General features: G+C 54.0%; 10 protein-coding genes across 10 annotated transcripts; 3 read left to right on the top strand and 7 right to left on the bottom strand.

The window, feature by feature from the left end:
* Positions 1–541: 541 nt before the first annotated feature.
* On the bottom strand, positions 542–3433 carry J4E93_007689 (uncharacterized protein; the record flags this gene model as incomplete). Its single annotated transcript, XM_049345594.1, has 6 exons — positions 542–1241; positions 1312–1634; positions 1683–2174; positions 2223–2742; positions 2795–3092; positions 3148–3433. The coding sequence occupies 6 exons, from the start codon at positions 3431–3433 to the stop codon at positions 542–544; spliced, it is 2619 nt and encodes an 872-aa protein (XP_049197121.1).
* Positions 3434–4762: 1329 nt separating this feature from the next.
* Positions 4763–5937, bottom strand: J4E93_007688 (uncharacterized protein; the record flags this gene model as incomplete). Its single annotated transcript, XM_049345593.1, has 2 exons — positions 4763–4932; positions 4983–5937. 2 exons carry the CDS (start codon positions 5935–5937, stop codon positions 4763–4765), a joined length of 1125 nt encoding a protein of 374 aa, XP_049197120.1.
* An 882-nt stretch (positions 5938–6819) lies between these two features.
* J4E93_007687 (uncharacterized protein) lies at positions 6820–8483 on the top strand (the record flags this gene model as incomplete). The annotated part of the gene is made up of 3 exons (XM_049345592.1): positions 6820–6831; positions 6931–8314; positions 8368–8483. 3 exons carry the CDS (start codon positions 6820–6822, stop codon positions 8481–8483), a joined length of 1512 nt encoding a protein of 503 aa, XP_049197119.1.
* A 2421-nt stretch (positions 8484–10904) lies between these two features.
* Positions 10905–11901, bottom strand: J4E93_007686 (uncharacterized protein; the record flags this gene model as incomplete). Its single annotated transcript, XM_049345591.1, has 2 exons — positions 10905–11375; positions 11425–11901. The coding sequence occupies 2 exons, from the start codon at positions 11899–11901 to the stop codon at positions 10905–10907; spliced, it is 948 nt and encodes a 315-aa protein (XP_049197118.1).
* Positions 11902–12734: 833 nt separating this feature from the next.
* Positions 12735–13790, top strand: J4E93_007685 (uncharacterized protein; the record flags this gene model as incomplete). The annotated part of the gene is made up of 3 exons (XM_049345590.1): positions 12735–12887; positions 12934–13328; positions 13379–13790. The coding sequence occupies 3 exons, from the start codon at positions 12735–12737 to the stop codon at positions 13788–13790; spliced, it is 960 nt and encodes a 319-aa protein (XP_049197117.1).
* A 563-nt stretch (positions 13791–14353) lies between these two features.
* Positions 14354–15239, bottom strand: J4E93_007684 (uncharacterized protein; the record flags this gene model as incomplete). The annotated part of the gene is made up of 2 exons (XM_049345589.1): positions 14354–14725; positions 14781–15239. The coding sequence occupies 2 exons, from the start codon at positions 15237–15239 to the stop codon at positions 14354–14356; spliced, it is 831 nt and encodes a 276-aa protein (XP_049197116.1).
* A 1581-nt stretch (positions 15240–16820) lies between these two features.
* J4E93_007683 (uncharacterized protein) lies at positions 16821–18603 on the bottom strand (the record flags this gene model as incomplete). Its single annotated transcript, XM_049345588.1, has 2 exons — positions 16821–18214; positions 18306–18603. 2 exons carry the CDS (start codon positions 18601–18603, stop codon positions 16821–16823), a joined length of 1692 nt encoding a protein of 563 aa, XP_049197115.1.
* Positions 18604–19429: 826 nt separating this feature from the next.
* On the top strand, positions 19430–20230 carry J4E93_007682 (uncharacterized protein; the record flags this gene model as incomplete). The annotated part of the gene is made up of 1 exon (XM_049345587.1): positions 19430–20230. One exon carries the CDS (start codon positions 19430–19432, stop codon positions 20228–20230), a length of 801 nt encoding a protein of 266 aa, XP_049197114.1.
* A 1222-nt stretch (positions 20231–21452) lies between these two features.
* On the bottom strand, positions 21453–23365 carry J4E93_007681 (uncharacterized protein; the record flags this gene model as incomplete). Its single annotated transcript, XM_049345586.1, has 2 exons — positions 21453–22602; positions 22740–23365. 2 exons carry the CDS (start codon positions 23363–23365, stop codon positions 21453–21455), a joined length of 1776 nt encoding a protein of 591 aa, XP_049197113.1.
* Positions 23366–24572: 1207 nt separating this feature from the next.
* J4E93_007680 (uncharacterized protein) lies at positions 24573–26798 on the bottom strand (the record flags this gene model as incomplete). Its single annotated transcript, XM_049345585.1, has 5 exons — positions 24573–25009; positions 25062–26157; positions 26211–26400; positions 26459–26575; positions 26632–26798. 5 exons carry the CDS (start codon positions 26796–26798, stop codon positions 24573–24575), a joined length of 2007 nt encoding a protein of 668 aa, XP_049197112.1.
* Between the last annotated feature and the right edge of the window lie 457 nt (positions 26799–27255).

Below are 27255 nucleotides of genomic sequence, written 5' to 3'. Positions count from 1 at the left end.
ACGTAGCTTCTCGATCCGGTTGCCCAGCAACTGCAGGTGTGACGCAGACCGCCCCCATCATCCCTGCAAGCCGCATTATCCCCGGATCTTCAGGGTCTTTTCATCGAGAGCATGGCTAAGTATCGATTGCAATCGATGTCGTATGTTAGCTTCAAAAACGACGAGTTCGCCTCGATAATGACATCTGTCAACGCGTTCGCAATTTCGATCCGAGGTGGCTCCGTCGATGTACATGTCTAGCCGCGTGCACGGATCCGGGGGAATGTCACAAGGACCCAGGGTGGTACCTGGGTATGCCAGTTGCAGTGTTGATTTTACATGATAGTATACAACGTTCGTCTATCCGCCCTCTATAATGCGTAGATAGCACTACGTCATCTAAACCGTCGGCAGGCGATTTACCAGAAAGCACGCGAAGCCAATGTGTGCGTGACCTAAAAGTCAAGCCCACCCATGCTATCAGCCCTAACACCAAATCCAATCAAAGCGAAAGTGGGTATCCTGCTAGTTCAATGTACACATCCCCAAACAACGAATCCCATCATACTCCAGCAGCATTCCGTTGATTCTCATGCCCAGGGCCAACTGAATCCCATCCCATCGTGACGCTTTCCAACATCGAGTCCCAGGACGCGTCTGCCATGGGCGTCAGGCCTGTGCCCGCGTTCAAAGCTGCGTATTCCCATTCATTGCCCATTACGAAGCCATCAGTATAAGCTTCATTGCCCATGTTGCCAGGTAGGTTGAAGCCATTTGTAGGAAACGTTCCGCCATTAGCTGCAAGGTCTGGAAAGACGGTGCTAGAGCCTGGCGCTGTCATCTTTGGAGATGCCCGGTATGGGATGTTGTGTTCGAGTGGCTGGCCTGGCGAGTAAGAAGATTGTGATGTTGAGCCACCTCTTGATTGTGAGCTTATTGTTGCGGGGCTAGGCCGGTCGACGTCTCTATCACCTCCGGAGAGGTCCATCTCATTATCGTGGAAAGCGAAACCGCCCGCGGGCGTGAAGGCTTGAGCTGCAGTGGTGCCGAAACCTCCGTTCGACCCAAATTGAGACGGTAAGTAGGCCTGGTTCTGCGCGTTCATGTCGATACTATTGATGGTGTGGAGATGAAATGGCGGACCAGGTATGTTGCTCGAGTATTGCGTATTGGAAGTTGGCGCCGGCGTGATTGGATTGCCGTTTCCAAACGTATTGGCGGCTGTGGCAGGTTGGGGCGGATCGCGGATATTGATCAATGGACTGCAGTTGGTTTGCGGATCAGAACTGATTGAAATGATGGTAGTCTATGCGTTGGGAATTAGCAACTTACTTGGCAGAACCCTGGCTTAGAGCTCTAAGCTGAATCCCAGCCGTATCACTGAGTCCCTGGAGATCCTCTGGGGCTTGACTCACTTTGCGCGTGGACTGTGTGTATGGCTGATGACGCATGCCCTGCAGACCTGCACCCTCTAGATCAAGATCTAACTGGACCAAGAACGACTCTGTGAGTGGGTTCTTCCGTCGAAGAGCTTCCATCGCCTGCAAGAGGAATTGTAGCGAGGAGGTCATCTGTTGATCCTTTGGTCGCGTCTTGAGGTATTGGACGAATACCCTCGCTGCCACGTAAATACAGAAAGATATGAACGGGTTCATCTGCTCAAGTCAGTAAACGCCAATCGTTGGCTGTGACTAAAGACTTACTGAACCAAGGTCCATATGACTGATCATACGCATGATAGAAGCAATCTCTGCTGCTGCTGTTACGCATCGAATTTTGCTTTCATTGCTGACACTTGCTGGTAGCCGGTATTTGTCTGCTTTGAAGATGGCTGCTTGGTGAAGACATATTGCCGACGTATGTATGCACATGTTCGTGAACACTACGTTGGGGTCGGCTATGCCAGTTGGTAGACGAATATTATCCGGCAGACTCAGCGATGTCTGCAGAAGTATGCGCTCGATGTTTCGATGTCGGTTCCAGAAGCCGCCGTTGATATCGTCATCGTTGTCATCTGGCATTGGTCGATGCAAGTGAAGCAGATTACGGCCAAACATCGCAGCTGTCAGGACGATACCGCCGAGTGCTTGAAGGTTTTGCACGCCATTGGGATTCAGGATTTGGTCCAGTGATCCAGTTTCCATCGGTTTACTCTTCTCAAATGCTTCTTCGCTTGCTGGTAAGTTTGTCATGATCTAACACGGTCAGCTCTGCCGAGGTATGAAAGAGAAGTCTGTCCTTACGTCTTTCTCGTCATAGGTCATCGGCCAACCAGTTCCAATACTTGCGTATCGATCAATGCAAAAGGTTAACCAGAACGTTCTCCGCCGTTCCTCGCGCTCGGTCCAATCCTTGGGTGGAGCTAGACATTGTTTCACGTCTAGCCCAACCCCGTCCAAACGATGCAACTGCATCATCTGAGCCAGTCTTGTGCCTCTCCCCGACGACATCCAGGCTCTTGGGAAGTACATCTGTCTGAACTCGTACGTGGCCATCAAAACCCATGTCTGGCAATGCGCAAGGGTGATGGTCGACTCCCCGTGGCCTCGCATCTCATCCATCTGCGCATATTTTCTCGCACGTTGGTAGAAATGTTCTTGTAAGGCCTCATACTTGTCGGTGATGGAAGCGGCTAGGGTCCACATGATGTATCGCAGACAAACCGGCGGGCGCGCTTGAGGAGACAGGTTCAGTGCGGCCATGAACCGTGGTCTGTGTATGACGGGCAGTGTGAGATGGATCTTGGAGAAGTATATTTGATATCTGGAATAGCGTCAGCGCAGCCATCATGCTACGGGCCAGGTTCTGCTCGTACAAATCGTCCATGATTTCTTGGGGAGGTAAAGGTTCCTCGAGCCCAAGCCCTATCATCTCCCACGAGGTCTCCCGCCCCGCGTCGTTCCCTGGTATACCGACACTCTGAAATGGACTTGCGCCAGTAACCCCCGACCGACCGGCCGCTTGAGTGTTGCCTGTTGTGTTGAGCACATCTCCAGAATTCGGCAGCGATTGATTTAGAGTGTTCGCGACGTATGCGGAAGCGGCGTCCTGGCGCGGGGTGTCCTTGCTTGAATCGGTGCTGTCTTGGGTCTTGAGGAGAGTCTCGACTTGCTCTATAGCGCACGAGTCAGTACAACAACCAGCAGAAGTACAGTATGCGCGACTTACGCAGCCGTTGTTCGAGCAGCTTCACGTAGCCGCGCTTGGGTCCACTTTTCTTGCGTACTTCGTCGTATGCGCAGTCGTGGTTCAGACGTTTACAGGTCGAACATGTTGGCCGGGTGCCGTCGCATCGCAACTTCCGCTTCCTACACAGAACACACGCAATCCTCTTGACCTTGCTTGATCCATCCTGTTGCGTTTCCTGGCCGTTGGTAGTGTTCGAGTCTTGCGCTTGCTGGGAGAGGTCGTTGAAGAAGGACTCGTCTGGCGATTCGGATCCGTTGGAAGCCATATTGGCGAATCTTGCTGGTCTTTGGCAGTCCAGGAGGAGTCTTGGATCCACGTTGGCTCAGACGAACCGCCCCCGCGTAAGCACGGCTCAAACGGATGAGGGTCCTCTGTCAAGCCACGATTTCCGTTTGATTGCGAGATCTAAATCGAAGCTACGTCGGCGGTATAACGGTCGCTTGAGTGTCGCTATCGGTGTCGAGACCTCGGAGTTTTGAGTGCGCGAGGATAGGCACCAGCGGTGAATCAGCACTAAGAGCGCGTTGTGCCTCTAAGGTGGGTGTTAGAGTATGATGTTAGAAGTGCATGTGCTATTGGGTATAGAACAGCCCATGGCTGAGCTACGCTCATGTACCTGGTCTCATCTGCAAGGCCGTCCGCGCAATGCGTGTTGCCTTAAGCGTGAGGTGATGTGCAACGTCGAGTATCTGGACTAATTATGGCGGATCTCCCGAGTTCTGGGATTGCCAGCAAGGACCCCTTACCTAGGTACCGCGAATTCGCCGCTACATACACGATTACTGATACATATAGTTTGTCCTCTAGGTCGTGGCAGCTACTCTGGAGCCCACGGTGTTTCTTTGCGTGCCATAATGTGCATGTGGTTGTTTCGTGGCTGCAAGGTCGCGTATGCAGCTTCGCCAGAGCGGCATGGTGGGGCAGTAGTCCAGCCCAAGATGGATCAAAATGCGACCGATCTACGCGCAGCGTCTTGTGTCATCAACCCAAACACGGAAACCAGGTGTCGGCCTGTCGACGGTCACACCAGTAGTAATCATGAATTCACGTACTCAAAGGGTACGCGCAGAGATAAGAAATGGTCAAAGTTAAATAATGATGCCACCTACTGCTCATTCCACGACTTAATGAGCTCGTGGCAGGAGATCTGGTTCTGCCCAGGCCATAGGCAGCCAAGTGATCTATGCATGCCGTGGAAGCCGTGGTCGCGAGATTGCAGAAGAGCCGCAACGTCCAAAGTTCCGACCGCCGAGCTTGGACACTGCTGGCACACGTCAGGATCTCACATGCGACCGAGAGAGTCCCCGAGCACTGATGGCATGTCGCAACATTATTTAATGAGAGCGATATTCGAGCAGATCATGCCGAAATGCTTATGCAGGGAATGCGCGCATGGTAGTGCGATGCGCGTGATGGGGTAATCGGTGAAGCACTGGGGTAGCTGGACTTGTTGAGATCTAGACAGCACTGCTGTTGTGCGAACCTATCGAAAGGCAACTGGGTGAGTACTGATGTATATTGGTAGACGGCATGGCATGCGACTACAGTATATGGTACAGCTCCATCGTGAGCATATAGTACACCGGCGGCCACCCTACCTCGCCCTCCGCTTTCCTTGATTGCGGGGTTTATCTTGGACGAGGAAGGTGTGCTTGTTCCTCTTGTGCCTCGTCTTGTAACCTCCCTTTGCTGGAGTGCCCCACGGACTGACGGGGTGCACGTTACCCTTTGATTTACCACGACCACCACCGTGGGGATGATCAGCTGTGAGATGTTAGAAGACTGCAGCTGAAGTGAATGATCCAAGGACTGACCTGCGTTCATGGCGAGACCACGGACCTCTGGTCGCTTTCCGAGCCACCGTGAACGTCCGGCCTTTCCGAGTGATGTGAAGTGTGATTGCGGGTTGCTGGCAACGCCAATGGTGCAGCATGCGTCTGCGCTGACTTTGCGGATTTCACCGCTCATCAAGCGGATAATAACGTGCTTGATCTCTGAGTTGTTGCCCTTCTCCACCTCCTCCTTGTTCACGATGATGGCGTATGTACCGGCACTGCGGCAGAAGACACCCCCGCCCTTTGTCTTGGTACCAACGTTGTATACCTGCGAACCAAGGGGCACCATGTGGATGGGAAGGCAGTTTCCACGTGCGGCTGTCTTCGCGGCCAGCATACCGGGATCGATACCACCACCCATGCTGTCAATCAGGTCCTTGGGAATACCCGTCCTGTAGCTCTCGACTTCATCGCCCGCCCTCATGCCATCTGCGGCGATGATGTACGACTTCTCTCCGGTAGCGACGCGGGTGATGAGGGCCAGATGCGAGCTCCGGTTGGGGTCGTACTCTATGCGCTCCACCACATGCTTGCCGGGCAGGTATCGCTTGTAGTCGACGATGCGTATCCTCCTCTTGTGGCCACCACCTCTGTGCCTGACCGTGACCCGCCCTGTGTTGTTCCTTCCTCCGAGATGCTGCCCCTTCCGTTCGATGGTGAGCTTCAGGTGCGGTCGTCCCTTCCACAGGTGGTCGTTGACGGGTCGCTTGAGATGGCGCAGACCAGGCGTGCGGGGCTTGTATGTGCGCAGAGGGATAAACTTCTCCTTGCGCGAGCCTTCCTGTTTCAGTACTCCGGCGTCGGCAGCCACGGTAGGCTGTATCGCTGGGGGAGGTTTAAGGTCGACGGCCTGGACCTGTGCGTAGGTGCGGGCAGACAGCAGCGCCCGGCCCAGTCGCGAGGGCTGGAAATGACATATCCGCGGCTGCAGCATATCTGAGAGTGCAGCTGGGGACGCTGGATGCTTCACGCTGGTGCAATGGACGCCGGCTGGATGGCGTGCAGCTGCTCGTCATGTCACGAATAATTCTCAAACCCGCCGCAATTGGCTAGGCCGGGCCGGGGTGGGTCGGGCAGGCAGGGCGCGATGTCCCAGCAACAACGTGTGTCTGCTTCCTACCCACCACAACACGCTCGTCTTCTTCGCCATCTTTACGCTGCACCTGCCAGAACCCCCATCTCACAGCCCAGCTGCTCGCCCGCGACCCATCTTACTGCACGGGCAAAGTTTACGCGTTGGGGCCTGGTGTCATCTCTGGTAAGTCCACTTACGCGCCTGTGGGGCGTGCACTGTTGCCCTCTGCCAGCCTCGAATGCGATTTTGGCGCGTGGGACGTGGAAGCCAAGCTAGCCTGCCCTCGCTCAAAACACACAACATACCTCTCTTCCTACCACAACACACCTTGGTGCACATCTTCTCTCGCCCTCCCCCATCCTCTCCACTCCCTCTCACCATTGATTGCAGCTGGACCGTTACCCTGTCCACTCAATTACCACGCACCGAGCGCTCCAAGGGTTCGTCTCTCTCGCCCGTCACGTCACCGTCGCTGCTGCTCCCCATCGGGCGTGTCACTCCGGCCAGCTTTCGCGAGCATCAACCGTGGTTCTGTATGCAACATCGCTGCATGCACACCGTGGCTCTTGATGCTCCCGCGTTGGCAGCCTCTACGCGCGCTTTTTCAAGCTTCACCGAGCTCTGCTGACACCTCAAAACAGTGTATCAAAACAAGTCCTACAGCCGCCATTCCACTCTCCAGATATACTCAGCACCTGGATACCTCTCTAGCCTTGATCAGCATACATAATATTGCTTGCAATGCCTCCCGCTGTACGTCGTCGCCCTTTCACCTGCTCTCGTGTCGTCCCATCTCCCATCGGCGCGAAGCAACACGTCCATCACGATTCACTCTACTAACGCGTGTTACAGGCTCGATCTCTCAGGCAGCGCGCCGTCACCAACGAGAACGATGAGAACGCGGCCACGACACGCTTGACGCGTGCAAAGGCCGCCAACCTCGGCGCCAACGAGTCTGCTGCCGACGTGCCCAAGAAGACTCTCCAGGCGAAGAAGTCCACTGCTACTCTAGGCGCGAACGGTGCTGCCACGCGTAAGCGTGCTGCCCTCGGTGACGTCAGCAATGTCACCAAGACCGACGGCCTCGGTGCTGTCGCGAAGGATGGAAAGAAGGTCCTGGCCACCAAGGGCGCAGTCTCCAAAGCAGCACAGCCCACCGGCATCAAGAAGCCATCGCGGGCCAACTCGACGCGTTCCATGTTAGAACCCAAGGAGAAGAACCTCGCGTCATCCGAGGTCAAGAAGCGCGGTGCCAGCGGCAACGGTATCGCCGGCCAACCAGCCAAGAAGCGAATGCAAATTACCAAGACCGTCAAGGAAGAGGACCCCGAGGAGGAACTCAAGGAAGAGGATGAAGAGGAGGCCGAGAACGTTGTCCCCGAGGAGAACGTCACTGAGGAGAAGGACACCAAGGCTGCCAACGGCACCAAGAAGGAGCTCGAGCCCATCACAGAGGTCTTCTACAAGGGCCCAGATCTAGACAAGGAGGACGTCGATGACCCATTGATGGTTTCCGAGTATGTTGTTGAGATCTTTGAGTACCTCAAGGAGCTAGAGATTGCGACCATGGCCAACCCGGACTATATGGAGTCCCAGACTGAGCTTGAGTGGAAGATGCGCGGTATTCTCGTCGACTGGTTACTCGAAGTTCACACTCGCTTCCGCCTCCTCCCGGAGACTCTCTTCCTTGCTGTCAACATCATCGACCGCTTCCTCTCAGCCAAGATCGTCCAGCTCGACCGTCTTCAGTTGGTTGGTGTCACCGCCATGTTCATCGCATCCAAGTACGAGGAGGTCCTCTCTCCCCACGTCCAGAACTTCCGTCACGTCGCCGATGATGGCTTCACCGAGGAGGAGATCCTCAGCGCCGAACGTTTCGTCCTCGCTGCCCTCAACTACGACCTCAGCTATCCCAACCCCATGAACTTCCTCCGCCGGATATCAAAGGCCGACAACTACGACATTCAGACCCGCACACTGGGCAAGTACCTCCTCGAGATCGGCTGCCTGGACCACCGCTTCCTCGCCCATCCCCCCAGCCAAGTCGCTGCCGCTGCCATGTACCTTGCCCGCCTCGTCCTCGAGCGTGGCCCTTGGGACGAGACCCTCACACACTACGCCGGCTACAGCGAGGAGGAGATCCAGCCTGTCCTGCAGCTGATGATCGACTACCTCTCCAGCCCTGTCATCCACGAGGCCTTCTTTAAGAAGTATGCTAGCAAGAAGTTCTTGAAGGGTAAGTCATCGCATACTCCATCCACTCTCTCGTTCACAACTAACATTCACCAGCATCCATCGTTCTACGCAAGTGGGCAAAGGACTACGTCGCTGCCTACGGTAACGCGCTCCAAGAAGAGGAGGAGGAGGCCGCCATTGTCCCCTCCAAGACCAAGAGCCAGCGCTAAGACTGTTCTCCTTCTCTAGGCACTCCCGGTCTTTGGCTCAGGAGTCGCAAAGCTATTCATTACCGCCATGCTCACTGAGCAGCGGATGACGATGTTCGGTTCGACCGGGAGCAAAATTTACGATTGCATCCAAGCCAACCCCTTCATGTTTACATCTTGGCTAATACCATCTTCCGGTCGGCGTTAATACATGGGATGCAAGTTGGTTGCACAATTCTGTTATGGTTTCTCTTGTCTTGTTTTGGAACATGGAGTCGCAGGCGTTCATCCCCATGCACGGAGGCGCAAATCAAGGGTGCTTGCCTTTTCACATCACTCTTAACTTCATTTCTCTGTAGCGGCTCTGGATACTCGCTCATAGCATTAGCGATCGATATACCATGAATGGTGTGATATGGGAGAGGCTATTCCTTGGTGGATCTGTATGTGGTGTCCGTGGGAAATATGGGTCATTGGGATAGCAAATGTGAGGTAGCTCTCAGAGTGTATGAATAGTCTGAAAACGCACTGTTTCGCGTCAAATGGAGACAGAAATTTCAATGAGCCTCGCTTTCGTCTGACGTGACGTGACTTTACTCTGACATTGCACGATGATGCCATACATGCTGTTAGCCATCCTTCCCCAGCCATCTCATGCAGAGACCCACACCTAAACACGAAGAAGCGCATCGCGTCGCGCGTCCAAGACTCGTAAAATACACGGTACGTCACGACCGTGTTCAGACGCCACATTTTCCTTGCTTTGTCGCGTTCTGCGTGCATTGACACCAACACGCGCCCGCGTTGCCGCTCCACGATCGCGATGCAGACGTGCCCAGCCCAGCCCGGCCATGTCGCGTTCCCGCGATCAATGTGCCTCGGCAATTCACGTCGACATCGGCGCTAATCTAGATACGGAGCTCACCTGGATGCACTGCGACCACAGCTTTGCGCGTTGATTGCGTGGTGATCGATCATCAATACGGGGAAGACCCTGACTACAGTTTTCGCCGTTTCTCGTCTTTTTTTTGTTCGATTCTGAAGACGTTTGAGTGAGTGGAGGTTGTGAATTGTGTGCTGCAACAACGACTTGCACCTGCGTTATCTGGACGGCATTACCGGGCCTTCACCTACCTACCCGGAACAAGACGTGGATATCCATATCAACAAACGGCATCGTCAGCACCCGTTCATCAATTATCATCAACATCCATCAACCAATCTTCGCCATTATTCCGACTACATCCCACAAGCCAGCACAACTAACGCTCCCACCAACCAACCAACACTCCCACCAACGCAACAATGCAAGAAACAGACCTCCACTACCCACCCCAAACCTGCCCCTTCTGCACCATCGCCGCCGCCTTCCCCTTCCCATCATCACCATCCTCTACTTCCCCGAACAGTCCACCGCCCACTCCCTCACTATGGAAGAGCAGTAGTACCCAAGACAAAGACCTCTTGCAAGAAAGCATACCCAAAGAAGAGGAGAGCGATCCCGAGAAAACCAGTCCGAGTAGTTTTGTCGTGTTGCGGAGTAGGGATGTCGTTGCTTTTTTGGATATCCTGCCGATGACGGGAGGCCATTTGCTTGTTACTACGCGTCAGCATAAAGTCAAGGTTGCGGATATGGAGGCTGTGGAGAGTAGGGAGATTGGTACGTTGAGACACGGATGTTTTGGGTTGGAGAAGAGTGATATACTGATTATGTGACTAGGTTTCTGGTTACCGATACTAGCACGGACGGTTGCTAAAGTAACGGGCGTGACGGATTACAATATCGTGCAGAATAATGGTATGTTTCTTACTTTTTTCCCATCTCCTCAGGTTCTAATATATGCTTGTAGGAGCACGTGCCGCGCAAGTGGTACCTCATGTACATTTTCACATCATACCGCGTCCGGAGACGATGCCAGAGATCAAGAATAAGAGTTGGACGATGTTCGGGCGGGGCCAGAGGGATGATTTGGATGATGATGAGGGGGCTAAGATGGCGGGGGATATGAGGAGGGTGTTGAGGGAGGAGGTGGAGAAGATGGGTGCTGCGAGTGCCAAGTTATGAGAAATCATGGGAGGGGCTTGCTTTTGGTTGCTATTGGCATGAGCGTGTGGATGTATCAAGATCGTCGAGTCGACTGTTGCTGCTGTTGAAGCGCGTAATTCATATTCAGTATCATCAACTTTGAGAAACTATCCAAAAAACGCTGGGTATCATCACTCTTTCCCTGTCCATCCATCACATTCATGAATTGAGGTACACCGCGATCTGTAGAGGCTTGGGAGCTATCTCACACGAGATGAATTGAAACAGCTCTCAAGCCTCTACAGATCGCGGTGTACCTCAATTCATCCATTACATTCATCCTGCGACTCCAAGAACGCCCATTCCAAACACTTGCGTATTCTCGACCCCATCACATCATTCGTCAAGAAGGACGCTTACTGGCTCTTCTTGGCCTTGGTCTCCTCCGCAGGTACGAACCTCTTCCTAACAGCCTTGATCATCTGCGAGAACCAGAAGAAGTTGAGCATGCTCAACGCCGTGTTGCCCACCAAGTATACACAGACCAGCCACATTGGCAGGTCGCCAGCGGTGCAGTTTCCAGGTCCATCGAGACCCATGCTGCTGTTTGAGGTTCCGTCGCACTTCTGGGCCTCAAGCAAAGAGCTCATGAGTTCGGGCTTGGGCATGGTGAGCGCCTTGTAGATGTCCGAGTAGATCATGACAGACTGGTATGAGCCCCAGACGATGCGACAGCCGAAGAAGGTGACGAGGAGGGCGATGCCGTTGTAGAGCTGGAGCTTTGAGCCAGTCATTCCGAGCTTGTCGCAAAACCAGTGGACGTTGAGGAACGGGGTGGAGAGTTCGTAGAGGACGAAGGAGAGGCCGTAGTAGTTTCCAAAGGGTTTCTAGAAAACTGTCAGTATGTGTGATGCTGTACGGAAGCAGAGAACGTACGAAACCAATGCAGGTCACGGCCAAAGCACCGATCGCATGGATCAGAGAGCTTACGCCAGCAATGTTGATGTATTGCGCGGACACTTGGAGATCCCATAGGAAGTACCCAGCTGCGAATCCCTGCACCATACCGCTAGCTGGCGTATATCCCCACAGTCTACCCCTCCAGTCCATCTCGTGCCTCTGTTCATCCTTGAAGATGACCCACAGCGCAGCGGCGCATATGAATAGCGCTTGGATCATAGAGACCCAGTGGATGTCCCAGTTGAGTCGCGTGCGCTTGTTGAAGCTCTTGTACACATTCGGGCAGACGAGTCGCGAAACGGCCGGAGAAAGGACATGGAGGATGAGATGGTAGCCCAGGAAGCCGAGGAGGATCTCGTGGACGTGGTACGGAAGCGTCGTCAGGCTCAGCTTGTCGGCGAACGACTTGCTAGACTGCACGAGCAGCGAGGGCGCAGGAAGAGGGTCCCGCATATTGGGTCTGAGTAGGATATCGACTAAAGACATGGTGTATCAGTTTCACTGTGCGCACCGGTCGCAAGAGCAGGAACAGGGAGAAATACAGGATTCTTGCGGCTACATGTTCCGCCTATATATACTCGGCGGTGGGGCGCAGTGATCTTCGAGGGTTTCCTCTTGCGTACGGAGTGTCTCGTGTGTCGTACATTGCATGCCTCGGATGGGCGTTTTACCGTGATCACTGAGTCGGCACATGCGGGGCTAAGGCTGCTGCGATCGAAGCTCAAAGCTTACCCTGACGGCGCTAGGCGGGAATTCGCCGGCGTCCTGCATGCACCACTCCGCGACTCTATCGGTCCTGCCATCGTCATTCCTCTCCTCCTCTTCCACAAACCTCCCCTGGTCATCACAACAAACCTCACTCGCCTCTGAGCTCCTATACATCTCGCACAGCGCTGTGTAGGTTCATCCGCGCCCTCCGAAAGAGCATGGCGGCATTAGAAGGCTTGCCCTTCAGAAAGACTAACGAACCATGGCGTCTCCAACAGCGACCTCCAAGGCTGCTGTCATCACTCCCAGCGCCCTGAGTTCTCTTCTTCGCTAGGCAACAGCCCTTGTTGCTACCGGCACCGGAGAAACATCAACGCCGTAGCGCCCGTTGTCCCGCAAACAGACCTTACCGCCCAATATTTCTGCCGCCGACTACTCGAGCTCCTCTTCACCACAACAACAAGTTGCGCGTCTCACCAACGTGCACCTTGACCAGTTGCTGAGCCGCGAAACCGTTGCCGAACCTGTTGCCGAACCTTTTTGGCGCGAACTTTGCTGTGACATCTTCTAACGCTATCATGTCCAGTTACAATACCGAACTCGACGACTTTATGGGGGGTAGGGAATCCGAGGGCCACCTGCCTAACTCCCGCTCCCCGTCTGCGCCCGCCGATCCCGCACTGCCAGAGCCTCAGACCAACAAGAAGCGAAAGGCTGAGAAGGAACCCGAGGTTAGTAGCATCTCAACCTCCTAGATCACTCGCTAACATGATGCAGGCCAACAAGAAGCCCAAAGTCCTCGAGAACAAGGCGATCTACCTTTCGAACTTGCCTCTCGATACCACCAGGGACGAGCTGGAGGACGAGTGCAAGAAGTATGGTATCATTGACAAAGGCGCAAACGGCGAACCCCGAATCAATATGTACAAAGATGAGGAGGGCAACTTTAACGGCACCGCCTTGGTCGTCTACTTCAAGAAGGAGTCGATCCGCAACGCGGTCTTGATGATGGACGACTATCCTCTTCGCCCCGGCGACACGAAGAACGGTCACATCCATGTCGAGCCTGCTAAGATGGAGTTCAAGAAGGAGAAGGATGGCGATAAGGTGGCATCGAAGCTAACGCGTTCTGATCGTAAGGCGTCAGAGCGCAATAGGCAAGAGCTGAACCGGTAAGTTCGCATATCTGCTTATCCTCGAATCGTCACTAACAAAGTTGTAGGAAGCTGAACGAATGGTCTGACAACGAGGAGGAAGTTGCTCAGACCTTCGTGGCAAAGAAGAACAAGTGGGCCAAGGTCGTCATCATCAAGAACGTATTCACCTTGGATCAACTCGAGGAAGACCCGAAGGCCTACCTAGAGATCAAGGAGGATATGCGCGAGATTGCTGAGAAGATCGGCAAAGTGACCAACACCACTCTGTGGGACAAAGAACCCAAGGGCATTGTCACTGTTCGCTTCAGGGAATTCGAGGACGCAGAGAAGTTCGTGGCCTGGAAATTCGGCGGCATTCGATACAACAAGCGCGATCAAGAGCTTTCGCTTGCCGAGGACAAGCCTCGCTTCAAGAAGTCTGGCCGTGGCGACTACTCTGAGAGCGATGACGAGGAAGCGGTTTTGAACACGGCTTAAACAGACACCTGTTACTTCGAGTTGCGCATACTTTACTGTATAGCTTTGGACAGAAGTAGGATATGGGACGGGAGTTGATACGCAGGCTGAGATGCTGAAACGGGGAATGATACCCTCATGTACTACACATGAATATGAGCCAAATGGCCTTCGACTGCAATTGAGCAAGTCACCAACGTCACCATCTTCCAGTTGATCAATCTCAGTGATGTTGCACAGTGTTTTCACGCACGCTAACATGAAAATACATTGTCACAGAAACGCCCTGATAAAATCACTTCAGAACATTCACCGAACACAACCAAACACCCAACACCAGTATTTGCAAATCTGTGACATTCTCATATCTAGCCCATTATCAAACTACATTATTGAAGAAGTGACCCCGTGAACATGACCCTATACACATGCGAAAAAAAGGGTACCAAAGTATTGGACCCTCGCGTGTCTGGCGAAAAGAAGCGATGAAGCCGATCTAGCGACCCATCTGGTATCAATGACATTGAAAAGGAGAAAAAGAAGAAAACTCCATGATGCACCTGCGCTCCACAAACGTGGCTCATTTACAAGACGAGCGCGGCAGCAGCGGCGAGCAGAGCACCAGCGCCTCCTGCGACCTTGACGGCGGCGCCGCTGAACTCAGCTGGGGCTGATGCGGAAGCTGAGCTGGGAGGAATGGGCATGCCGGTGGTGGGCGACATCATGCCAGTGCTGGTGGCGTTGTAGGCGGGCGAGCCTGATGGCATGGCGAAGCCAGATGAGGCAGTGGTGGGAGGCATGGCGTATCCGGAGGACATGGCTGGTGCGGAAGACATGGCAGCAGAGGAAGAGGCAGCTGGGTAGCCCTCACCCTCGCCAGCAGAGACCATGGTGAAGTTGGCGCAGCCGATACGGGTCTTGTTGCTGAGGTGGACAACGAAGGATAGGGCGCCGAACTGTTATGTATTAGCAAACCGTTTTCTCTAATTGCAGTGATTGAGCAAAACTTACGAAAGCAGGGTCAGAGGGTAGAGTAGCAGAGTACAAGTCGGTGTACTCGGCTGAGAAAGTGGTCTCAGTAGCGTTTCCGTACTTGCCGCTCAAGTCACCAGTCTGGCAGGTCTCAGGCTTGGTAGCATCGCAGGGAGGAGCCTCGCCGCGCATGTACGGGTCCAAGTGAGCGCCGGTACCAGTGCAGTTGCCGTCAGAAGGAACAGGCTTAGCGTGGAGGTGGTACATGAAGGGACCGCCAGTCTCGGGAAGGCCAGCGAAGGAGACCTGGAACTTGACGCCCTTGCCGTCGGCGCCGGTGGTGGCCTCGATGGATCCGGTGAGAGCGCTGCCCTCCTTGGCGGGGAGAGTACCGACGTACTTGGCGCCCATGGGGTTGCCCATTACGACGGGAGCGGGTGTGCCTTGGGCGGCGACGGCAGTGGCCGCGGCCAGAACGGAGATGATTGAGACAAGCATTTTGAATGTGTGGTTGGTGGTTTCTTGTGAAAGAATGAAGTTGAGGCTCGACTGTGGGAATTGCTTAGCGAGTGCAGGTGGAAGAGGAAGAGTAGATGAGCGAAGTAACTGAGTGATTGGGGAAATGAAGTGGAGGCGCCAAGTGTGTTTATATGAGATCCGCGCAATTGAAGTGCGAGAGGGGAAAGCGCGATAGAACCTTGTCGAACGAATATGCAAACGGAAAGTTCCACGAACGGCACCCGGGTAGGAATGGAATAGGAATGGGGGAAAGCGCAAACCGCTCGAGGGACTGTGACTACATACCGAATATTATAGCGAACGCTGATAAGCAAAGCGAAAGACTCTGTTGGCAGACAATGAACTGTAAAGAAAACCAGTGAAGGGGGCTTGCTTGCAAAAGGGATGATTCCTCAGGAAGCTGGCGGCTGGCAAACACTATATAATCTTTCCTGCCGGGTAGAGGCGCAGCAGGCACCATGCACCGGTGGTTGGGGCGTCACACACCAAGAAAGCCCCATCACGCATCCATCTGATCCAACGCCCATTTCCCGCAAAGCCTTGCGCGCCGTCACTTGCACGCAAACCCACTACGGAACCCTCTTTTCTGCCGGTTCACTCGGGCTGATTGGCCGCCGCGAACAAAGACTGCCTACGTTATTGCATGAAACCAGGTGTTGTTTGCCGTTTTTGCGCTAAAGGATGCGCGCCCGCTTCGCCGTTTCGAAACACCAAGACGCATGGGCGCTTTGCCGGCCAATCATTGCGGGGGCGGGCCTTGTTCCTGAGGTCAGGGCTGAGCCTGGTGTGGAGTTTGTCAGACTTGGCCCCAGCCAGCTCAGTTTTCTGTATGCGCCAATGGGGGCTACATCTTTGGGGCTGGTAAGTAAGAATCATACTGCCACGTAGGCTGGAGGCTATGAAGAGTTGCAGTGTTTTTGTCGTGTCGTCGCTTGCTGATGCAGATACTCTGAGGACAGAGGGTCAGGCTGTCGCAGATGTCCTTTCTGCCGCCAACATACCAAGCTTTGGCTACTGCAGCGCTAGTCGGATCTAACAGTCTTGGTACAGATCCAAATTTACCCCATACAGTGGCATGGCGCTTGCGTGTTGCACCCTTTCCACTAGCCGAGTCCCTAAGGGAACAAACATTCCACACAAAACTCTCGTTGTCGCGCTTATCGACGCAAATAGACCAAACATGCGTTCCTGGCGCGGGTGTAACAGATGCGATTTTCTGTGTTTTACTGAGGCAGAGAGGCGGTGGACAAGGTTGCACGGCACGGCAAAGACGGGTGTGACTCGAGATCGAGATGAGATGAGATGATGTAGAAGGAGGAGGCGTGGGAAGCAGAGGAAATTGACGAGAAGCGGTTGAAGTGGGAAAAGACAGGGTTGCTGCATCTATCTGATGCAGAGTGATATGGAAACATCGAAATTACATATCCATCATTACCCTTTCGCATATTGCGCAGGACGCTTGGGTACCCTACCTACTCAAATACCGGCATCCATACGGATCGCGGCATGCCCGGTGGAGAACGATCTGTTCCACGTAAATTTAGCGCATCGACAATGGGTCTACCTCAGTAGATCCAATTCTTTCCGAACCTTGTAGCTGACTCTAGGGCAGCACCAACCGATTATTTTTGCTGCGCCGGCAGCTTCCAGATCCGCTGCGACATCCTGAACGGTTTTGTATGCCCATGGAGCTTCTTCAAAGACAAGGTCCTTCTCGTCACATATGACCCACGTGCCTTCTGGGTCTTCTGCATTCGGCTCCAAGAGGTTGATGCCTTTGTACTTCTTACCCAAGGTTTGGAGGGCCTTCGCCCGAGACATGGCTCGTCCTGCGCCATGGGCCAGCGAAAGTCCGTTTTTAAGGCCCCATGAGTTGGCTTCGGAGAATGTTGGCTGGATGATGAGCGTGGCGGTGCTCCGAGAACCGGGCAGTGGAAGGAGACCGAGCGGCAACTGAGTTTTGGGGTCGTATGTCGGGGCTGCGCCTTTTCTATGGAGAAAGACGTATTCTTTTGGAGTGTTTTCATCGCCAAGTGCTATCTGGTCCAGCGCCTCGGTCAGACTGCGTTCAGGCGTAGGTTCCTCCGCAGCTGAAGAAGGGGCAGGTGGAGGCCAGGCCACACATTCGACGTTGTTGTGCCAGATGTCAACTACCTTGCGCTTCCTCAGTGCCGCTTTGGCTGTCGCGATCATCGTTATGCCTTCTTCGTCGAAGTCGCTTGCCTCCGAGTCGCCCAGCTGCCAGTCTTCATTACCAGGCTCAAGACATGCAAGGAACCGCAGGGCAATCAGATCCCGGTTCGCCTTCGCCCACTCGCAGGCCTTGTTGTGCTCCTCCAGGTATGCATTGGCATCCTCGCTATCGTCTGGAAAGCTTGTGCGTGAGTCGGTTGTGTACTTCTTGAGAATACTACCTCCTAATCCTCGTGATCCCGAGTGGACTAGCAGGACGACATCATCTTGATGGAGTCCATCGTCCGACTTGGCAAAACCCGATTCCTCGACGACCTGAATCTCGGCAAAATGATTTCCAGCTCCTATGGTGCCCAGAGCAGCGTCCCACTGTTTACCGGCGGAGATGCTACAGTTGTCTTCGTCCAACAGCCATTCCTCTCGGTAGGCTTGGTTGCGCCAGGCACCCTCTAGTCCTCGAAGCTGATTAGCGACATTCTTGCCTTTGTTCCTATCAACCTGACTTCTGTTGAGTGTTGTTTTGTACCAGGCCATACCACATCCGATATCGCCACCGATGAGAGGAGGATGGATCCATCCCTTAGAAGCAAAGACTGCGCCGATGGGGAACTTGGTGCCTGGGTGGAGATCAGGTTGGCCAACGGCGTGTATGATACCCGGAAGCGTGCGCGCGGTGGTCTCAAGCTGATTCAAAGCCAGTGGTTCAACTAGGGTTGCTTCAGATGCTAGTACTTCAACTGGACATTGTGGGTTTGCGTCGACTATTATATTGCGTCAGTAATTGATCGTAATACGGAAGGGGGTAAGCACAGATATTGAGCGCAAACTTGCTCAAACGTCAGTGCTACTTACCATGCACCCCTGATACTTTCCTGGCACCAACATAGTCTTCTCCTGCTGAGACAAGCAATACGACATCGTTGTTGATGTTGCTCTTCCAATCTGCTTCAGACACAAGCTCTTGCCCGCTGCGCCCGACAAAGACACGAGTAGGTTTCTTTACACGCAGTTTTGTCTGCGCACTCTTGAAGACAAGCGCTCGGACAGAGGACGAAGCTGTGGGGTTAGCGGACGCGGAGGCGGGTATCAGGATTGGACATTTTGTTGATTGGTTCGCATTCGATGCGATAGTCAGACGTATGGCGGGCATCTTCACACTGTGGTTGAGAGTTTGGGTTGATGGAGGAACACGATCTCGAAAGGAAGCGATAGTGGTTTGTGATTTTGACGTACAATGGCAATCAATATTTGATCACAGAGTCTGGTGACAGGTCTTTATTTACGCTGCGCGTTCGCAGATGGTTTACCTAGCGCAGCGCCGCTCACTTCGACTCATTTTGAACTATTCGAGCACAGCCACAATGTCCATCACCACAATAAAGCGTAGTGTGACGGATGCCTTGCCCTAAAAACATCGAACAAACATAGTGCGAATGCACTTTCATACTGATGGTCAGATATGTGCTTCACGTGACTGCACTTATCCCACACAGCCCCGGAACTGACTATGGGTAGGATGGTGTACCAGAGACGCAGGCAAAGTGTGGTAAGCGGTGTAAGCAGAAAAGCAGGGCCAAAGTAAAAGGAAGAGATCATCAGGGCCCGCCGTCCCGTATCGCGGGCGTGGACGAGAACGTGCCATGTGCATGACGTACTATAGTCCGATTGGATGCTTGGACCGCGTTGCCGTTACAACGCACCTTGCTTGGCGCATACCACACAGCCGCACCGACTTTGATGCCCACGACATCTCGACACCTGCCAGCCCGTACTGCGACCGTCCATTGCACTGCGCTTCCAATTGTGAGTTACTAATTGGCACACTTCGGTCCCACGCTCATGCAAACAGCGCCCAGCCACTACTACATCGATAGCCGTAGCCGTCCCAACAACAAGCCGGCCCCGTACGACATCACCACTCCCCGGCGCAAGCCGCACACCTTGCCTCACGAACGACCAACATCCATAATCTCACAATGCGCACATTCTTCGCCCCGTTACTGCTTGCGCCGCTCGCAGCACTCGCCGCACCCGATGTCTACGGCGACTTCGAGGCCGCCGTTGCGCCATTACCGACCCCCGTATACGAGGCCATGGAGACATCTCCCGCCGACGGCAACCTCGAACTGCTCAAGCGACAAGGCAATGCATGCGCGACGTCGTACTTCAACTGCGCCGGCCTTGGCGCGCCAGGACTCTGCTGCCCACGAACAGCCGTCTGCTCAGCCGACCAGGCCGGCCACGTAGCATGCTGTCCCCAAGGCGTCGCCTGCACAGGAGCCATCGGCGCAGTCCCCACCGGCGCGAACCCCTCGGCCACCTCGACCGTCTCCTTCGTAATCGCATCCACAACCGGGGAGCAGCCCTTCGTGCAGGAAACAAATGGCGCAAACCACGGAAGCACGGTACAGAACCAATTCTACCCTTTCCCGTACATACCGACGACTTACACCAACGCAGCTGCCTGCTCGTCCGCTTATACAAGCTGTCAAAGCGATGCTGCAAGTTGTACGACTGCTCTAGCCAATGGCGCCGCCGGCGTCACCATCTCGGCCCCCAACGGCGGCGGCGCTACCATTACCGCCATTCCCAGTGTCGGCCTCCAGTCCGCTCAGAGCATCTGCTCCAGTCTCAGCAGTCTGGGTTGCTCGCAGCTTACCGTCGAAGCTTGTGCGGCTTTTGATGGCCAAGGGAATGCGGCAAAGAGAGCGCGGTGTGCCGACTACCTGATGACAGCGGGAGTGGCCGTTGGAATCGCGGGGCAGCTGCTGAGATGAGGAAGAGATGAGCTCGTGTCTTTGTGTCTTCGTTTCTTTGTGGATAATACGGTGGTTTCTGATGTTCATGAGCGGAAAATACGAATGTGCTTTAGCATAGGCTTGCTTGTGTGGATTATGCCACGATATGGCGTTCGTAAGGAGTTAAGCGGTACAGCACGCGGCTGAAATGTGTAGTCACTCATACCTGTATATGCCTTCAATGAGATTATATAAACTTTTTCATGTCACATTGTTCTCCCATGTTCTGTGCCGTCGTTCCTGTTTCAAGGTATGTACCGTTCCACTTGAACGACGTTGTCTCTTTTATGGTTTTCGATAGAGTAAGATAACGAGCGAAACTCGTATAATCAGCTAGAGCTTGGTACTGCTCAAGAGGAGAACGTCATATAGGTAGAATTGACTAGGATGAACGCCAGTGTCTAAGCAGAGAAAGTAAGTGTAGAAAGTAAGAGAAGAGATAAATAATACGTGAGCAGCAACATTTAACTTTGCACTGGACACAAAAATAATCGTATACTCAATGTTCAGAGCATCGTTCTACTTTTATCTGGTCTATCTCACTGTTCATCCAAACGCCTTCGCATAGCTCCCAATACCTCGCCAAAAGAGATGTGAGCACAGCAAAAAAAGACATATTATGAACGCGGCTAGACTCGAACTAGCATCTCCCACATCAACACACTGCGTCCAGCGAGCCCTTTCCGATCACCTGTTCTGGTCATCTCGGGATTACCTAGGTACTTGCCTGTACCTAGGCTGTTGGGTCATATTGTGTGGGCGTCTTAGCCATTGGACTACGCATTCTAGATTGGTCTGATTGATGGTGAAGTAATGGACTGGAGCGGTTGTGTAGAGTGATCTTGGGTGAGGTCGAGGGATGATGGACGGCGTGGGATTGTCTGGGGAAGTGGTGGGTAAAAGAAGAGAGAGCAGAATACGATATGTGGGAAAGGTTGACAATGAGACATAATGGTGGTTTTGAGAACATTTATATTCCCTGATTCGTAAAGCGAGTGTCGTGTTCATAAAGACATAAACCTACAATGGTTTCCCACGCATGGGGAAACCGGGTATCAAGATCGTATGAAACAAAAGCCCATACAAGGCCCTATCTGTCCTCCTCCTCTTTCAAATAGCCACCATACTCGTGTCGTAAAGAGCGTCCCCAAAACCAGCCAAACAAGTCTTTTAAACCTCCCATCCCAATCACATCCGCAGCTCACACCCTCTCCCTCGGCTCAACCCCCCCAACAGCAACCCCATCAATCCCCCCAAAACTACTCCTCGGACTCTCCTCCCCAACCTCCTTCCCAAACTCCTTCTGCCCAAGTTCCCAACTCCCCACCCTCTCATGCCCCCTCTTCCCATCACCACCACCAAAACCAACAATCCCCGCATTATTCGTCGCAGGCGGCGCCCCATTCCCCGCTAAGTTAACATCCGGATCCGACGCCAACTTCGCCGAGCCCTTGAAACCACCAAGATCCGATTTCTGACTACTACGAAGGTTGCTACCACCAAGACGGTGCTCGACGCGGTGGAAGCGGAGTCCGGTGAGGAGCATGGCGAGGGCGAAGAGGAGGCCTGCTACGACGAGGGAAACGACTGCGCCGATTACGCCGCCGACGACGGGGGAGACGCCGTTTTTACTTGTTCTTTCGTGGGCGGCGGGGACGACGAGCGTGACGCCGCTGCCGTCTGCGCCGCGGCAGAAGAATGCTCCTGTGCTGCAGGTTTCGCACCAGTCGCTTAGGCCCTGCATGGAGATGGTGCTGAAGAGTCGCTCGAACTCTGTGTATCGCATGTCTGTCTTGGAACGCCCGTTGTTGAACATGGAGTAGGATTGCAGTGGCTTGTCGTCGGCGTCTGTGCCGTTGTGGAAGTAGAAACGTACCCAGAGGTCGTCGGGGTCGAGGGGCATGGCTGTGTTGGGGCTGGTGCTGAAGAGCTCGAAGATCATGGCGGATCCGTAGGGTGGGATGGATTTAAATTCTGAGGACTGTGTGTCGAGCATCATGAGGGACATGAGGCTCATCATGGCGTCTTGCTCGCCGAAGAAGAGGGTGAGTGGGCTGGGCGTGCTGATTTGGCCTGCGCTGCTGATATCGCCGGCGCTGTTGTTCTTGCCAGAGACGAGCATGTCGAAGGTGTTTTGGATTGAACCGGCGAGTGTTTTGCCGCCGATGGCTCGGTTGCTGGTGTCGGAGGCTGAAGTGTTGCCGTAGAGATACCAGGCTACTTCGTCGGCGCGTGACCGAAGCGTATCGTATAAGCCGGACTCATTGTTTGCTAGGGTCTTGTGAATGGTGGTGTTGTGCATGTATTGGTATGATAAGTAGTCTGCCAGTTCAAGTGCATATAGGTATGACCTGTGTCAATGTCAGTTCTTGAATCATATCGCAGTCCTGGATGATCTCTACAATGGAGAAGAAGGGGTAGAGGTAGGAGAAGACCATAAAATAAAATGCGAAAGCCTAAGACGTATTCCACCTCCAATCCTACTTACAGTTGATCTTGATCGACGTAACCTTCGAACCAATCCAGAGGGAGGTTCTTGTACAGTTCACTGTTGTCTGCCAAATACTCGGCGTCCCGATATTCTTGAGTCGTGAAATATTTGAGTGCGTCGGTCTGTCCTTGTGGACACTGTCCAGCTCCGGATACAAGTCTTGAATACGGGTCGTACACATTAGCAGCGTGGATGCTGGCGTACTGATACCCGTTGAGCGGGTAGTCGACCGAAGTACCGTCAGCGAGGACACCCGTATTGTCACCAGTTGCGTTGCTGATGTCATGTGGTGGGTAAAGCCCTTGCATGAAGGCTTGCGCCGACGATACCAGGTATGGCGCATCGAGAGTCTGAACCCAAATCTGGTCGTTGTTCAGGACATCCTCTGACAGTCCCGCAATGGACTCGGGACCGGAAACGAATTTGTTTCTGAGCTTCTGACCAAGCGCATGCATTTGGGTCGCGCCGAGATTGGTAAGAGTCTGGGTATTATTGCGCAAGATGGGTGTCCGTTCTCCCGTGCGAACGAAAGCGAAAGCAGCAAGTGTATGTTCCGAGTCTGAACTCTGAGCGCCAACCAGCGAGGCCGAAGCCATGGCGGCGACGATGGTGCGTGTGAACATTGCGAGAGTATGTTGGTGTGGTACCTCAACACCAAGACGGTGACGATGGTGCTTGCTGGTGACGATAATACCAGCGACAAGGCTGAACACCAACTGAACCCCGGGATCACATCTCTACTTATTCCCTGCGGCAGCTCGCATGCAGAACTAGATACCCATGCTTATTTCCAAGGCAGCCAGGCACCTTACCCGCCAGCACAAAGAAGCGAACAGTCCGTGGCCCCCAATAACGATAGCGGCTGAACGCCTAATGTAAGCGACGCGGAAGAACTCACAACGCTGTACGCGCCGCATGTAGGGCCGCGGCGTGACTGAAGCTGCAGCCTTGCTGAACAACTATGACATGTTCATGACTGCCTCGAGCCAAATATTGGAGACGGATAGACATCCGTGCAAAGGCATCATCGATGCATGAACCAAAGTGTTGCGGTTCCCTGGTTACACAGCATCCGTTTTAGCCGTATTCAACGAGACCATGGTGGATGCCAAGACTATAGGTATGGCTTTGGGGCGCATCGAATCCTGCAAAAATCAACGGGGTGGCTGGGTGCTGACAGCGGGAGCCCAGATCCTATGGAGAATGATTCTCTCGCACGAGTGTGTTGGCCGCTATCCTACGCCCAGTTAGCCTAACATATTTACTAACGCTTCTCGTGCTCGTGACCGGGATACTGGTGAGCGGGACTCGGCACATCAGGTACAATGAGGAAACATACGATACTCCCTCCCATCATGTTTTTGTGGGTCAGCGGTACAGTGTCACGAATCTGCCTTACTTGCATTTCAGCCTTGATTCAACCGGATGGACAATTTTCCTTCTATCGTGGGCGACTCCATCGTCGAGATGTTGCCGTTTCAAACTCATGATGGTGAGAAATCCTGCGGCGAACAGACGAAGGGTTTGCTTCTTCGAGCGGAATGTAGGATGGCTAAAGATGGATCAGAGCACTACGTTAGGCCACCCACAGGGCTGAAAAAAAGTGCTGCCGACCCATCCGTATCAAGACACGGCATGTGGCACGTGGAACCCGCATTGCTTGTTCGTTTGACATTAAATAATATATGTCCGCCAACAGCGGGCGGGTATTGCTACAGTGGCCCTACGATGCTGCGGAAGACCTTCGTCTACCACGCTCAAAACGCCAGTTTGGGTCCGCCATCAAGCGACTAGAACCGGATATACCCTTGCCTTTTCCAAACCATGACTCTACAAAGTAACTTCAACACGGCCCTCGGCACCTGGCGCACCACCAGCCTGCAGCGAGGGCAGGAGGTAGGTGATGTCATCCCAGGGATGTCTGTAAAGACCAGTGCGCAGCCTCTTCTGGTCAAGGAAATGGGCAATGAGACCGATACTTCGGCCAAGGACGAAGAGACCGTTAAGGACACCCATCTTCAGGTAGTCCTCAGCCTCCTCTTGGGTGAAGGCACCACCGTTGCGGACAAGGTCAACGAAGCAGACAGCGATGCAGCCGTCGACGTTGAGAATCAGGTTGTCCTTCTTCGATGTGGTCACTGACTCGACGGCAAGCGCGTAGTCGAGCAGCTTGGTGCTGGGGAAGTTCTTCTTGACGTACTCCTTGACGAGTTCGACACGAAGATCGGGGTTGTTACGCGACTTGATCCTGTGACCAATACCGGGAACTGATAGACGTTAGCTGCTGTACGAATATAGCTTTTGGCTTAGGCGACTTACTGAGCTTGTTCTCCTTCCTCATTGTGTCAACGAAGTCACGGGGGCTGAGACCCTTGTCAAAGGCCTTGCTGAACTCCTCAGCAGCACCGTCGAGCGCACCACCGAAGCGCGATCCAATGGTCAAGAGACCGGAGACCAAGGCACTGATGAGGTCCTTGCCAGCACGGGTAGTGATGATGGTGTTCATGGCACCAGACACAGCTGGACCGTGATCGGCAGTCAACATGAGAACCATCTCGAGGAAACGGCTGGCGTAGTTGGGCAGGCGGCGACGGAACCACAACAGCGACATGACACCACCGATACCAATCTCCTCCCTGAAGACATCAGAGATGGGCATACCGGCGTACAGAAGCTCTTGGCCACGGTCGTCAGAAATGGTGGAGATGAAAGCAGCGGGCTTTCGGATGAGACCGAGCTCCTGCGCCCATGAGTAGTCAATGGGGATCTTGGGTACAACGGGCTCAGGCTTGGGCTTGATGGTGCCGTCCTTGACGAGCTTCTGGTAGACCTGGGCAAGAGTGCCGGGCATCTCCTCGAAGGTCTCTGGGACGTAGATGCCAGCTTCCCTCATGGTCTTGTTCTTGGTGGCCGCAGTCTCGAGCTGAGAGTTGGCGAAAGAACCAGCGTGACCGAACTGGACCTCGGTCTTGAGCATACCAGCAACGGTACCGATGGCCCACGCAACAATGGGCTTGTTGACCTGGCCAGACTTGACAGCCTCAATGACACGGTATTCCTCAACACCACCAACCTCACCGAGCAGGACAATGATCTTGCAGTCGGGGTCGGCCTGGTATCGGAGAACGTGGTCGATGAAGGTGGTACCGGGGTACCTGTCACCACCAATGGCAACACCCTCGAGCACACCATCGGTAGTGTTTGCGATGATGTTGTTCAGCTCGTTGGACATACCTCCGGACTTGGAGACGTATGAGACGGAACCAGGGCGGTAGAGCTTGGAGGCAACGATGTTGTCCATCATACCACCAGTGTTACCGATCTTGAACGCACCGGGCTTGATGCCTCCGACGGTGGCCGGGCCGATGATGGTGATGCCCTTCTTCTGGGCAACGTGGAGGATCTCACGCGCACGCTAGTGCAAGTCAGTGGCTGTTAAGAGTAGTTTTTGCTGCGGTTGGAACTTACTCGCTCGGGTACACCCTCAGCAATGATGGCAATGCACTTGATCTGAGGGAATTCCATCAGCTCCATGGTGGACTGGAAGACTGAGCGCGACGACGCAAAGTTGACAACGGTGTCAACATCGCTGTGCTTGCCAACGGCCTTCTCGACTGTCTGGTAGACAGGCAGCAGAGTCTCGCTGGTTCCCCAGTACCTGTGTTGTGTGAGTCGGATGTTTGGCGGGGCATGTCGGGGTATTGTCGACTACATACATTTTGCTGACGAATTGACCGCCGAATGTGTAGATGATACCGGCGACGGAGGGCTGCTTGCGCTTGCAGATGAAGTCGAAGTCGAGCATGCCCTGGACGGCACGGGGCTGCAGTCCGCTGTTCACACTGTGTTAGAGCCGCGCTCCGGTATTTTGCAGGCGTGGTGGTCTTACTAGACGAAGCATCGTGTCTTGGGGTGGAAGAGTGTGTGCGAGGCCGGGGGGCTCATGGGCCGGCTGGGGGCAGCGAAACGACGGATGTTGTCGTTGGCGGAGAGGCCATCGCTCGAGGTGGCCGCCTGCGCTGGGACGCTCCCGTTGGGGGGTGCTGCGGAAGGCATTGTGAAGGTCGATTAATTCTAGAGAGGCGGGAGGGTCAGTCTGGCTCGGGATGGGCGTTGTGACGAGCAGATAAGGTTGGCGGTCGGGGTATTTCGCGTGGGAAAAAATGCTTCGGAGCTGTTGGGGCAGGCACGCAAGAGCGGGCAGGTGGGATGGAGCTCAACAAGGGCTAGGGAAGGAGCGAGCGAGTGACTTACCTTATGGATGCAATGCCGTGCTGAGGGCAGAGCAGAGTACTTGGATGGATGGGGAGAAGGTTGCGAAGAGGGAGCAGCGATTCTTTCCGAAGTTTGGCCCTTACTTTTGGCGGTGTTGAGCTGGAGAGTGATATCCCCTGCACGAACTAGATGCGTGTGGCGCTAACCCCAAGTCCCGAGCGGTGAACGGGGACCCGAATGTCTGCACCGCAGCGTCGCACCTCGGAATTGGGGGTGTTGGTAATAGATGGGGCTTCAA

Source organism: Alternaria ventricosa, assembly GCF_023758065.1.
Source record: "Alternaria ventricosa strain BMP 2768 chromosome Unknown scaffold_14, whole genome shotgun sequence".
In the NCBI taxonomy this organism is placed as follows: Eukaryota; Fungi; Ascomycota; class Dothideomycetes; order Pleosporales; family Pleosporaceae; genus Alternaria; species Alternaria ventricosa.
Note: the sequence above shows the minus strand (reverse complement) of the source record. Positions and strands in the feature narration are given on the sequence as shown.